At 37.3% G+C, this 14,326-nt stretch overlaps 1 protein-coding gene across 10 annotated transcripts in view; it reads left to right on the forward strand.

Annotated features, from left to right (window-relative positions):
• Sorcs1 (sortilin related VPS10 domain containing receptor 1) overlaps positions 1-14,326 on the forward strand; it is a 474,759-nt gene that overhangs the window by 131,975 nt on the left and 328,458 nt on the right. The window contains exon 1 of one of the 10 annotated variants that reach the window (XM_078052717.1): positions 9,055-9,312. The exons of the other annotated variants lie outside the window; for them this stretch is intronic. Coding sequence (XP_077908843.1) covers positions 9,070-9,312 — 243 coding nt within the window. The 5' untranslated portion in view covers positions 9,055-9,069. Of the gene's footprint in view, positions 1-9,054; positions 9,313-14,326 lie in introns of those variants that run through there. 10 annotated transcript variants of the gene reach the window in all.

Below are 14,326 nucleotides of genomic sequence, written 5' to 3' on the forward strand. Positions count from 1 at the left end.
GTGTCAGTGGTTAAGAAAATAAAAATTTTACTATCTTGTTTCACTTCAGAACTCCCATTTTCATCATGCAGAAGTAAATGTGAGCTCAGCTCATGGGTGTATTTGAAGACCTGCATTAAGGTGCTGTAATCCCAAGGCTACAGCCTATTTGGAAATGGCAATGGCTCTAAAGTCCCTGAAGCTGAGTTATTGTTTCAAAGAGCTGAGTGTCTGCCAGGGCAAATGGGAACTCTCTTGTGAGTCAACAATCAGTGATTTCTCATTGACAAAGAGATGGGGGAATAAACACATACCCTAAATTCCAGAATCCTGTTCCTGATATGTAATTTAAGGCCACAGACTAAGTACCTTTTCTTAAATAAAACAAATGGCTCTATAAATGGTAATAGAAACAATGTATCTTCACTTTTTGATGTGACTCTGATGAGCCCCTGTTAATGAAATGGGCCACAGCGGATACAAAATGGTCAAAGTAGAGGATAGGAAATGGGATTGCTTCTGAAATCCGCATAAGGTTCAGGGATCTGATTTTGGAGAAGAAAACTGATGTTTGCTGTGTGTGTGTGTGTGTGTGTGTGTGTGTGTGTGTGTACGCGTGCACGTGCAAATGCAGGCACGTTTGTCAGTGTATGAGCGTATGTGCTTGTTTGAGCATGTTTGTATATGTGTAATTTAGTGGTATGACTGGGCAGCATTACCTGTGCATTTGCATTAGACCTGATTTACAGAAATCTAAAGCTATGGTTTGATATTGGCTGTTTGAGAGAGCAATTAAGGAACTTAAAGCATTTAAGGACTTTTAGTTGTTTTGTTACTTAGATTTTTATTTTGAAGCTTTTACTCAGAGATGGCCTTTACTAACTGGAGATCCCAGGAATTATCCAGCACCAAAGATCTACAGTCACTGACAAGTGGGAGTACTGAAAAGTAATACAAGGGGATGCTTTTTAATTGCTCCTTTATTGTCTTTACGGTCTGATTCTACTCTAGAGACCGTTAGCTTTACTAACCACAGAAATTAATTTTTGCAAAGTCCAAAAGTTTAGGAGCTCAGTGTATCAGAGGTTATTTTTAGAAGAAAGAAAACCACTGGTTGTTTAAAATGAGGTAATGGTGTGTGGGGGAAGAAGGGATGGTTTGGAAACATTTAGAGCTAATGAATAATTCTATTTGATTTACTGGAGAAATGAAAGGGGATGGCATTCTGCCCTTCTGTTAATGTAAAAAAGATAATGGCCATTGCGCTTTAACGGTAGATCTAAACATATCTAATACAGCTGGGTTTTATTCCAGGTCAAGTCATCAGCCTTTAAAAGTAGTTTAAGACTGGCTGTCATATTCAAATGCACTTTTAAAAATAAAATCTGAAATGAAATTGTGCTCAATTGTTCTTTTACCCCACCCTTACCCAGGTCTCCTTGCAAAAACAAAATGTGTTTCTTAATTGAACATTAAGAATATGAAAGAAAGCAGAGGTTGGGAATCACGATGACAAGAAAGGCCAAGGTGGCTGACCCCAGTAGTTCAGGTGACTGTGTCAGCTTTATTAGTGCTGCGTGTTGACACTACTAGGACATGGATTTTCAGAAGCTGAGTTTATTTCTGCAAGCCATTATTTTGTAGATAGTTCTGTACAACCCTTGGCTCAGGTACATATTAATGAAAGACTAAGGAACTGTGTAAAAGCAACAGATATAAGCATGTGTGAATGTGTGTGTTAGAATGTGCTTATGAAATTATAGGGCCTGACATCATCCATACCAAACATGCAAAGGTGTCCATCAGTTGCCCTAAGTTATATCTTCTCATTAATTAATTAATTAAAAGCAGGCAGTGAAAGTATCTGCTGAATCTCTTAGAAGAGTTCTGAATAAATGATTTCCAATGCTTAGTCCTTGCTACCTTTTCTCTCCACCCACACAACTGTGAGGCAGGTGCAAGTGGACAGCAAAGAAGGGTCCTGGAAGGGACAGGAGAAGGAGCTTGGGCCTCAGTGGAGAAAGTCATTGTTCAGTGCATTGGAGACAGATTCTCCAAACAGAAGCAATGTTTTGAATTTACTTACTCATCCCCCTCTTTTTTTTCTGCAAAATGGCCAAATTATACTCTCCCACCTTAAACCACAGTTCATATATAGACATTTAAAGAAAGCCATTAGCAGGGTAGAACATATTTCTCTAACTTTTCCTTTTTTTTTTTTTTGGTAGGGGGAGGGTACCGGGGATTGAACTCTGGGACACTCAACCACTGAGCCACATCCCAGCCCTATTTTGTATTTTATTTAGAGACAGGGTCTCATTGAGTTGCATAGTGTCTAGCTTTTGCTGAGGCTGTATTTGAACTCATGATTTTCCTGTTTCATCCTCCTGAGCTGCTGGGATTACAGGCATGAAACATGACACCAGCCTGGCTTTCTGTCACTTTTGATGCCTCTTTGGGAGGCTTCCTGAATAAGGGGAACCTTTCATGGTTAGTTTTCCTTCGGGTGACTTGAAACATAGCATCCTACACATATGCAAATAAGAGCTTAGAGATGAATTGGTACAGCTATGTTACTGGGGGTTGAGCTGGAGGATTGTTTAGTGGCAGAACATCATACAACATAGTCTAGATGCAGTCCATGAGAAAAACAGTGGTTCAAAATCAGAATTTATGCCAGCTTTGAAGTTTTATGAGCATATCAAAGTTTCAGCCCTGGGACAATGAGGTGAAGTGGCAATGACAGGAGCAGATCTGGGAAACACAGGTGAAGGCAGGCATACAGCGAGTATCTTGGCCCATAGTTCACCAGTCATTTATAGTATACCCACCATGTGCCAGACACAGTGCTCACTATGAACATAGATAATGCATAGGTTTTTCTGTTAAGGAAGTTAACATTACTGGAAGAAAGAATATCAAAGGGCAGTTTTAGTGGTTGTAGCACTATACCCAACAGCTTAAAGGATCCAGGCTGTTCTGATGCAGTTTTATTGAAAACAAAACGAAAAAGATTATGCATGCCTCCCACCTCTTTCCTTTTGCCTAAATAAGAGGAAAATTTGAGAAAAAAAATAGCAATGAGAACCAAGTCCCATATGCTTCCCTTGTGATTTTAAACATATTTCCTTTTATTTTTAGAAAACATTATGGATCTTCCTTTATAACTGCCATGTAGGCACTAGGCAAGCTTGAGCATTAGAACCATTGAGTTTAACTCCCTTACAGATTGGGCTTTATCATGTCCCCAAAGAGTATCAGCACCAACCCCATTATGTTGGTAACAAAGTAGGGTCAAATCATCCAGAATGATCACTACATAGCCTGCCCGCTAGTATATCATTGGGATGCCTCGTTTGCAAATGGGAAAATTGTAGCTCTGAAAAAAAATATGCCTTTGGTTTCTTCATACAGAAAACTGCAAGTGGTGGTGAGGGTAATGCCTGAAGCAAGTTATTATGTAATTCAAAATGATTTCTGTGAATCCTGGGGTTCCAGGTCGAGCTCAAGTAATCCACTAGTGAAAGGAAAGAAGTATGGTACCTGGACAGAAAACCTTCTATTGTGTACAGCTCACCTTCTGGTAGCTGTATGATTCTGATCTTGAGAGTTATTTTCTAATTCTTGATATTGTGGACCCATGGTAGCCTTGTGAAATAATTTTTGTCTAGAGAGACATTCTGGCTCATGACTCCCTGTATTTCCTGGGGGTGTTTCTGCTTGCATTTTCACAATCATTTCAACATTCTTTTAATCTGTATAAAATGACGCCTTGTGGACCATTCCTTTGGTTATAACACCTGCCAGATGCCCTTGTTCTAAATAAATAAAACTTTAACTGATGACCTTTTAGGCCTGTAGGAGATTTATATTTTACCTTTGCATGGAAGTGATCCTTTAGCATTGTGTTAGGGCTGTTGTAGTTGTGACTCCCACTCCCATTGTAATTGTTTTCTACTTCTACCAGGATATATTTTGGGGACAATATCAGTGCCCAGCTTAGAAGAAAAGTACAACTGGATGCACCAGAAGAACAAGACTTTAGGTAGTTTGGGTTAACATTACCTCAGCTGGTGAAGCCAGAGTGAAATTCCATTGCCACAGAGCCTTTCCCCCGCCCCTTCCCATCTTGCATTACAACATGCTTTTCTCTTCACTTTGGCACTCCACCCCAGAACATATATAAAAAAAAAATATACTACTACTTTTTTAAAAAACTTTTCCTTATTTATTTTTATAGATTCTTTTTATACATGAAAGGAAAATCCATTTTGATAAACTTATGCATGCTTAGACTGTATCATATTCTAATTAGGATCCCATTCTTGTGGATGTACATGATGGTGGGATTCACTTAGGTACTTTCATACATGTACATAGGAAAATTAGGTCAGATCCATTCCACTGTCTTTCCTATTCCTAACTCCCCTCCCTGCCCATCATTTGCCTTTGTCTAATCTACTGAACTTCTCTTCTTTCCCTCTTCCTTTATTGTGGTTTAACTTCTACATATCAACACAAACATTTGACCTTTGATTTTTTTTTGGGGAGGGGTTGGCTTATTTCACTTAGAAGTATAGCCTCCAGATCCATCTATCCACTTACTGGCAAATGTCATAAAGTCATTCTTTACAGCTGAATAATATTCCATTCTTGAATGGATAACAATAAACATACTTCTTGTACAATACATCCTATTACTTTTCCTGACTGGCCTGTTCTTCTGTTATTCTGATCTAATTTTTAACTTATATTCCCTCCTTTTGCATGCATTTTATTTTTCTCCTTTCAGATATTACAGATAGCCATTCTAGTGGTGATGTTTCCAGTTAATTTTTTTTTACACATTTTTTATTGGGGAATTGCAGTTGTACATAATAGAGGGATTTGTTACCAATTAGTACATACACACAATATAACAGTACAATTTGACCATATTATGCCCCAGCACTCCCCTCCTCCACTTCTTCCACCTCCTTATCCACTTCCTCTATTCTACCGATCTCTCTTTTCCCATTTAATTTTTATGAGACAGACTGCTTGTTCACTCTGCTTTCTGTGCACAAGGTGGATGAGAAGGCAAAACGTATTTTGGTGCCTGTCTCTAGGAGATCTGTCAACTTTTATCCAGATTGCTATCAATGAGTGATTGCCTCTTCATCTTCTCCTTCTCTTCCAAAATATTCAGCCCCATTTCAGAATGTTATGTCCTGAGTTTTTAAACCTTCACCAGTATATTCACATTGAAGTAATGTTAAATAGCCCGTTTACCAGCAAAATTTAAATTGAATCTGAACCATTTCTTTTACTTCAGGGCAAAATCAGCTCAGAGGCACCTACTTTTGACTGAAATAGTTTTAATCAGCTGCTAAGATCAAAATCACTATTTAAGTTGATGACATTTTTGAGGAAAAAACAAATGATTTCAGAATCCTTCCCCTAACTGTGTGCTGGCTTAAATATGAGTCAATTGCTACAATTGTGTCTGTGCAATGTTCATTTGCTACTTATATGGTCTAATCCTATTTTTTGTTTTGATTACTTAGAATCAAATTACATACTGAATAGTAACATACTGACAGAGAAACAATACCTGATTATATTCTTTTTCTCTGACTCCTAATTTTTAAGACATTCAGTATATTCCCAAAGTATTTCTGTCATGCTGTGTCATTAAACATAAAAAACTGACCAAACACACCAAAAAAAATTAAATAAAAGAAAGAAATCAATTCTGTAGGTAAGGGAATTTCAATATCTGGCTGGTTTCCTGAAACCTCTTGGGACTGGATTTAATTAGCATTTTAAGGGCGTATATTAAGAACAGAATGGGGATATTTTTCTTGTAAGGACTATGAATAAAGAATAGATTTGTTTCTTGTTTTTCCTTCAATCATTTGTTCTCTCTTTATCATATCCTTAAAAAATGAAACTTTATGTGGTTAAATTTTTAACTTTCAAAAGAGTATTTTCCCTCATATATACATTCAAATAAAGTGCTCATAGTCCCAACTGTGAACATTGGGGCATGATACCATGCCACATTTCAGCTCATGTTATAGAATGAACAACAACAAAAACAAATATAAGATTTTAGGATGAAAAAATATTCTTTAAAATAGGATGTCTCTGCAGTCATCTAGAATTCAGAAATTCTCCAAGTTGAGCCTCTGATTCTGCTTATGACTGATTTCTCTTTGAGGCTCAATATTCTCATCTGTAAAATGATAATGGTAGTAGTAATAGGAATGCTTGGGAGCTTATATCAAAGTGTGAGTGTAGTTTGCACAAAAATATATCACCAGTGGTACTTCCTGTAAAGCTGCCATCACAAACTGAAATCTGGGAGAAGTCTATGGTCAGAGCCCACACATGAAGACCTCCTTAAAAGCAATACATGGAGAGCGTCCAGCCCCACTTGGGGATCAGAAGAGGTGTTGGAGAGCCTTGACACAGACTATAGTATCTAAGCTTGTTGGGAAAGCCCTTTGGAGAATTAGCTATGTTTTAGAGTTGGGAAAAAAAGTTTAGCAAGAGTGTCTGCATTACAGACCATTAGACTTACTTTCTAGTTTCCTCTCTCGAAGAAAGCAATGGCAAATTCAGGCTATGTTTCACTGTGTTATACATTGGTATTAAGTCTAAAACTGGCCTCTATTTTCCTAGCTTGAGCCAATACAAAGGACCACTTCGTTTCCTCACTGTCTTGACTTGCAGAGGAAGTTTGAGCATTGTGAATGTTGGGGAAGCACATAGAGAAGCTAGGGGCTCCCATATCAATGCCTGTGCTTTTAAGCCCACTGCAGAGTCCTGTTCTTGCAAGATGTACCAAGAAGCAAATTACAAAGCATCCAGCAGCCTGTCCATTGTGATCCTGTGTTGATAGCTCAGTCCTTACCTTTTATTCCCTGTATCTCTCTTTACGCTGAGTTATAGAGACAGTATTCACACTGAGCCACATTATAACATACCATGTTTAATTGCATAAAATATTTCATCTCTTTCAGATCTGTCACTGGTGGACATGGAGGTAAAATGATCCAAAAGAGTAATTTACTTTTACCCTCAGATTCTAAATGTAGAGATTAATGAGACATTTGTATAGTTTTAAAATGAATTGCAACAGGGAAATGCAAAAAAAAATGACTTTGTACAGCTTCAGCCTGTGGTCTTTCTTCCTCTTCTTGTCTCTGCTCTTCCCTCTCTTCCTCTTTCTTTCCATTTTCTGCTGTTTCTATTTATGCTTTTCCCTTTCTCCCCCCACCCCTGTGCTATTCTCTGTAAATCTAGAAGTTAAAATCCAGCTGTGATCCAGAGATAATGATTTTTTAATCAAAGACAGATAATTATTAGTGATGTTCAGGGCTGAAAATCATGGATTCACCCTTCCCTGATTCTGTTGAATCTATTCCAAAGACCATAACTACTTTTGTCAGTGAAGCTGGCAGGCACGTACTGAGGACTCACACAGAGAGGATCTGTTCAGAGAGAATCAATTTTTAAGCAGGAATTGCCCATCACAATTAAGATCTGTGTACTTTCAAACATCAGCCCAGCTCACTAGTTAAATCCAAATAAAACTTTTTTCGCTATTTCAGGTTTTACTTTGGTATACTTGAGGAATGGAAGGAAGGGCCAGAATGTGTCATCTCCCTATGGGGCTTGTCACATATGTCACTATGGGGAGAATTATTGAGCCATTTGACTTCTGCAACCAGGTAACGTGAAAGATGAAATCACACTCTGGCTTCTAGAACACATGCTGAATAGGTATTGGTTTGGGTGGCAAGCTCTCTGATGTCCCGAGGGTCTTACATGTCAAATACCAAGTGTACATCAAAGGCAATGGAACATGAAGTTCTGTGCTGTTCCTGGTATTTGACAAATGGCTGAGCATAAGCATAAGTCAGATTAGTCTCATGGAATACTGAACAGGTGAGAGAGTGGCAGTGTTCTTTTCAACCTATGTAAGAACCGAATTGAAGCAGTCAATGGCTTCCCCTGACATTCCCTTTCAGCAAACTCATTCTAGGAACAAATATAAGTTTGAAAATCTCAAAACAAGAAGTAGTTGGGCTTTTTATTTTTTATTTTTTTGGTACTGGGGATTGAGCTCAGAGGCACTTGACCACTGAGCTACGTCCCCAGCCCTATTTTGTATTTTATTTAAAGACAAGGTCAGATTTAGTGCTTCGCCATTGCTGAAGCTGGCTTTGAACTTACAATCCTTCTGCCTCAGCTTCCTGAGCTACTGGGATTACAGGGATAATTTTTCATTTTGCGACGGGACAATGTGTGGTATTTTACAGAATTCTCTGCACCAACTGCTTAGTATATTGTAGTTTTAAGTGATGAGACTTCTGGATTTTCCACTCTGGGAGTATTCCAATGTGCCTCAAACTCCTTAAAATTATATTCTCTTCATAAAAGTCTTTAAATTATAAAATCTTTTAATGAAATTATAATTTTATTTTGAATTAATTCTTTTGGTTTATCTATTTAGTTTTGGATATCAGATTACCCACTGCCTTTCAGAAATGGATTTTCTGCATCATCTACATGAATGCATGTAAAGTGAACAGTGTGAAAAGGTATAAAGGTAGGGCATAGAAAGGCTATGTTCTCTCCAATCTTTTTAAATATCATCATATGGAATTGCTATCCTTGGGTCCCCATATACCCTTGTGATTTGTACCACACACATCATGATTAAAGTAAATGTATTCTTAAGAAAGGAAACTCTGAAACCTGCGGTGGACTTCCAAAGCTGTGTGGGTTGCCAAGAAGGCTTTGTTTTCAGAATAGGGTGATCATCTGCTTCTGTCAGACCTGGAGTGATGATATGCATTAGGTTTGAAGGGACATAATGAGACGAATTCTTCCTGTTACTTTCTTCCTAAAGGGTATTCTGAGAAAGGGAGATTGAGACTATTTCAGAGCTGTCTTCATTGCAAGAGAATTTTTTTTTTACAAAGACACCCCCACCTTTTTTTTTTGCACCTGTTTAATAAACAACCTTTAACATTAACAGCGAATAAATGAGGCTGGGTTAAGAAAATATGGGCACATGAATGGAAATCCTTCTGTAGAATGGGCTATGTAAAAGAAGGTGTACCCAGTACCAGCGGCTCCAGCTTGAATGCCCAATGCAGTAAGGGAGACGGGATGGCAAGATGGACAACCGGAAGAAGCTCTGCTGGGGAAATTGCATCATGGGTGAGCCTTAAAGTGCCCGGATGTCCTGCCGAAAGGAATAGACCCTGCCTTAAAGTGCCCGGATGTCCTGCCGAAAGGAATAGACCCTGCTTTCAAGATGGGTGGCCGAGGAAAGAAGTGAGTGCAGGTTAACTTCCCATACATCAAGGTTACTGCTTACTATTAGTGAACGTGACAGAATGAGGGTACTGCCAGGGGAAACAGACTCGCCTCAGGGGGAGTGTTAAGGGAAGGCACTTGCGATATTCTAACATTATTTCCATTAGAGGAAAAAGTCCCTCCTGGGGACATTTAATCCTTGTCTCATCAGTACAAGATGGTGTTTTATAGAATCCTCTGAACCACAGTTGCTTCATGCATGCTATGGTTTTAAGTGATGGGACTTTTGGCTTTTTTCCCCTGGGAGATTGTTACAAATTCTAAAGATATTTCTATGTTACAATTGGGTTAGGCACATTTTGACCTGATTTTATTTATTGTAGAGCATCACAACCACTTATAGTGCTAGACAAGTGTTAAATATTAATGTATTTCCCTACTCCACCAGTATCTAGACATCATGTAAGTGTTAATTACCAAAAAGCAGTGAAAAGCTGTCTAGAAGCTGTCCTACTTTACCCTTAAAAGGCTACCCCCTTGCAGAAAGTTCCAAAATATGTAAAATAAGTATGCCCCTACTTTCCAATCTAGTGACACGCTATGAATGTAATTCTCTCTAAAAGTAGACGGATTGTCTTGGATACCATGTAGCTGAGCTCTCGATCCTTTACTTCCAAGTTATACTAAGAAATCTTATCTTGTTCATAGTATTCAGAGATAATATATTTTTCTTCCATTGGCTTTTTGTGTGTGTGTGCTGGTAATCAAATGCATGGACCTTACATATGTGAGGCAAGTGCTTTACTATGAAGCTATACTCCCAGCCTTCTCCTTCTTTTCAAGTGAGATACAGATGCTGTCCTTCTTGTGGTACCTGATGGGAAAAGCAAAACAAAACAAAAATTATATTCACAATCCTTTTAGATCTTGAGAGTAGCTGGATAGATTCTTTTTCCCTGAGTGAAGTAGTATGGGAGAACTCTGGTTTTATAAAATAAAGGCGATTCCAACATTGACAGGTGAGATAGAAACCCACCATAGCCTTTTGCATTATCACTTTTGATGGCTTACTTGGACACAATGTTAAAAAAATCACTGGACATGGAAATAAATGGCAGATTGATAGCTTCCCATATTCTTCTGCTATTATAGTGAAGAGAGAGGAGGAGAAATCTGGTGAAATGGCCTTTGCTCTAACAGTATCAGTATATTTTTCTTTTTATCATCTTTCTGTTAAAAGTTGACTCTGAAGGAAGTCACCTTGGATAAAATCAAAGAAGTAGTGGAGAAATCTAGAACTTAAGTAAGCACATGATTTTTAATAGAATAATAATGATGATATTAATACTTATTTTTCAAAGCTTATTTAGATAGGATTTAAAAGGGTATAACACTTAGAGAAGACAGAATTATGGTCATTGTGATTTTTAAGAAGGAGCACTAGGGTGATAGTAGAGTCACTTGTATTAGACTAGTTCTTCTGTAAACAATAACTATAACTTCTGAGAAAGGAAAAAACAGAATGTTGGATGCACTGGAGAGTAATCAAAAACAGGTAGAAACCAAAGGAAATTTAAGTCATGAAAGACGGGAACTACACTGTGTGAGGACCAGTTTACGGAGTTTTCCCCTTTGTCTCCGGAGGCACCCCTGGTTCATAACGCTTATGATGGCTGGAATCCAAGAAAAGAAATGCTGTAAACATGGTGCCAGTGGAGGGAAATTGGGGGCTCCCAATGTGAATTGAGATTGTGGAGAACTCTTAGAAATAGAGAAGAGGCAGAAAGAAGGTGGAGATTCACAAGTCTATATCAAATCCTTTGCTGATCCCTGAATTCTGACCACATAGGAGACAGAAATAGCTTTAGGATTGAAAGTGTTGAAAAAGGATGTTACTTGCTCATTGCTGCAAGAGAAAATTTGTAATATAAATTCTGGAAACTAAGAGGAACTTAGTAGATATGTGAACCTTCCATTAAAAACCTTCCCTACAGAAAGGACACACCTTAGGAGTAAAGATTATGTCCAGAATGAAGGAATTTTACAAAAGCCTATGTGAAAATCCAAAGTGATGCATCATATTAAAGTACAAATGTAAGACTCTGCAAATTTCAGATGATCACTCATACATTTTAATTAGTCTAACAGTAAAAAAAAAATCTAGTTTTCTACAATATTATCCACAATAGTCAATGACTAATAAAAATTACTAGTCATACAAAAATAATGGAAAGTGGTTAAGAGAAAAAGAATTCCAGAGAAATTGACCTGAAGATGGCCCAGATGTTAGAGCTAACTACAAAACACAAAGATATGGAAGGCACATGCGAGGATGTGAAAAACTAGACAAGGTTTGAATTGTGGCTCTTGGATTTAATGACTGCAGCCCGAGGAAAGGGGTCCTCTGTGCTATATTTCCATCATCCATAAGCTTGTTAGCAAAATGCAAAATACAAAATATAAAAATAACAACTGTAACTATGTTTACATTTAAAAAAAGATGATCACAATGAGAGAACAAATGGAGATCTCAGAAGATAAAAGGTGACTATCAAAGAGCAAAAGAGAACTTTTAGGTCTGGAAACATGCTAGCTTAAATGAAAACAATTATTGGAAGGCTATATCCCTGTTTAAGGAAAGATCAGTAAACTTGAAGATAGATGATTAGAAATTATCCAATGTGAAGAACAGAATGAAATAACTCTCAAAAACTAAGTGACATGTAAGATGTATGAGTGATTGACAGTCTATTCATAAAGTACCAGAAATGTGTGGGGGAGAGAGTACAAATTCATTTTTATTTATGTACATGAGTTGTATGTATGTATGATATATCATATACACATATAAATGCACAAATAAATATGCTCAATATTCCAAATTTGGTTTTTAAATAAACTATTAAAGAAACTCCTCAAACTACAAATAGGATAAATATAAATAACACATAGCCTTCTTATATTCAAAATGCTAAATTTATTTTGGAAATGAATGTTCTCTATTATGATTCAATTCTCAAAAAAAAAAAACTTTTAATTTTTCTGTCATGATGACCAGCACAACACAAAGATATGGAAGGCACATACTAGATCCGTGAAAAAACAGATAAGATTTGAATTGTGGCTCTTGGATTTAATGACTGCAGCCTGAGGAAAGGGGACCTCTGTGCTATATTTGCATTATCCATAAGCTTGTTAGTAGCTATGGACTATTGTGAAGGTTCAGCAAGACACAGGACATGAACAGACTTAATATACCATCCAGCACAGAGAGAGCATTCCGTAAATGTCCACTTTCCTTTGTCCCAGGCATTTGGAGTTCCTCTTGTTTGTCAGTGACTGTGTTATTCTATGTAATAGAAGATGTAGAAGCATATTTTTTAAAAAGAAAAATCTAGTTTCTAATTTTTGGGCAAAAGCCTCTGGTCATTTCAACTTGGATTGTTAAATATTTCAAATAACACTTTCATTTTGCCAGGGAGACATACATAGGAAGCCTATATCGCTGAAAATACATTTTCTTACCATAATAAATAGCTTAACAAGAAGATGGTTTATGCTTACTAATGTCTTTATCACATTCAGATGTCTACAGAGTTTCAGGATCAAAAGTACTTGTGAAAAAAGCTTTAACTATGTGTCTGTAAGGACAAAATTCACTTCCATGTCTTTACTGCATGAATGAGGGTGAGGTGGTAACTTTAGGGTTAGGAACGGTGATTGATAGCTAATTTTTGAGAAATTAAGTTTGATCAGCTCTTCCTAAAGCTTTGCAGATATACTTGAGACATTAGTTAGGCAGTTTCCTTTTTAGTTAGTAAATAGCTTGTCACTGGAAACTTTTGAAAATGGCTTAAAAAAATAAACTAATTACTCTCATCTATCAATTGTCATCCTACTTTCTTGAAATCTCACATTTTGGTTATTGAAATAATGCTTCAGCAAGAGTTCGTGTCTTCATGTTTCTCCTTTGTAATTGAAAGAAATTACTTAAATGTGGGGTCTGGGTCTCCTATTGCATGATGTGCATTGCGAATTCCCACTAACCCAGGAATTGGTGAAGGCCATCAGCGCTTGCATTTACAATTTTTTAATCACTGGCTTTAAATTTATTTCACCAATAAAATTTCTTAATTATTAATTTACTATCAACACCAATTTATGAGATTTTTACAAATTTGTGATAGACCCCTGGACAACTTAAGAGTAGCAAGAGTTATGCCATCCAGTCACCTTGTAGGACAGTTCCTCACAACTGCTACTGTTGAGGTGATTTAAGCTTCTATTTTGCTACTGCTGCTGTTTTGTACCAGTTTCTTCAATTCAGTATTTTGTAGTAAAAGCAAAGACAGAGATACAATGTACTATATGAACTTAAATGTTTACCAGGGGAAGCTGTGCATAAGACAGCTCCTAATATGTGCACAGTCTGCTTTCAAAGGCATTGGGTGTTATTTCTTATGGGAGCTCTTGTAGTGATAAAAAGGCAAATAAATCTTTGGGAATTGAGAAGCACTTCTAACTTGGATGGCCCACTGCATGCAATTATTGCATCACAGGAAAAAAAAACAAGGCTATTTTTGGTGGTCTCTATTGTTCTTTGGAAAGAAGAAGCAGTGTCTCTCATTTTTAGAGTTCTATTCATTAGTTTTTCCATTACCTATAAGGTAGAATATATAAGAAAAATAATACCAGAGTATAATTGTGTATATACTTATGCTGAGATTAGAAGGTAATAAACTATATATTGTTATTAATATACGTATTAAAATCAATATGGTGGGCTGGGGATGTGGCTCAAGTGGTAGCGCGCTCGCTTGGCATGCGTGCGGCCCAGGTTCGATCCTCAGCACCACATACCAACAAAGATGTTGTGTCTGCCGAGAACTAAACAATAAATATTAAAAATTCTCTCTCTCTCTCTCTCTCTCTCTCTCTCTCTCTCTCTCTCTCTCTCTCTCTCTCTCTCTCTCTCTCTCTCTCCCCTCTCTCACTCTCTCCCCTCTCTCACTCTCTTTTAAAAAAAAAATCA

Source organism: Ictidomys tridecemlineatus, chromosome 1 (genome assembly GCF_052094955.1).
Source record: "Ictidomys tridecemlineatus isolate mIctTri1 chromosome 1, mIctTri1.hap1, whole genome shotgun sequence".
Classification (NCBI taxonomy): Eukaryota; Metazoa; Chordata; class Mammalia; order Rodentia; family Sciuridae; genus Ictidomys; species Ictidomys tridecemlineatus.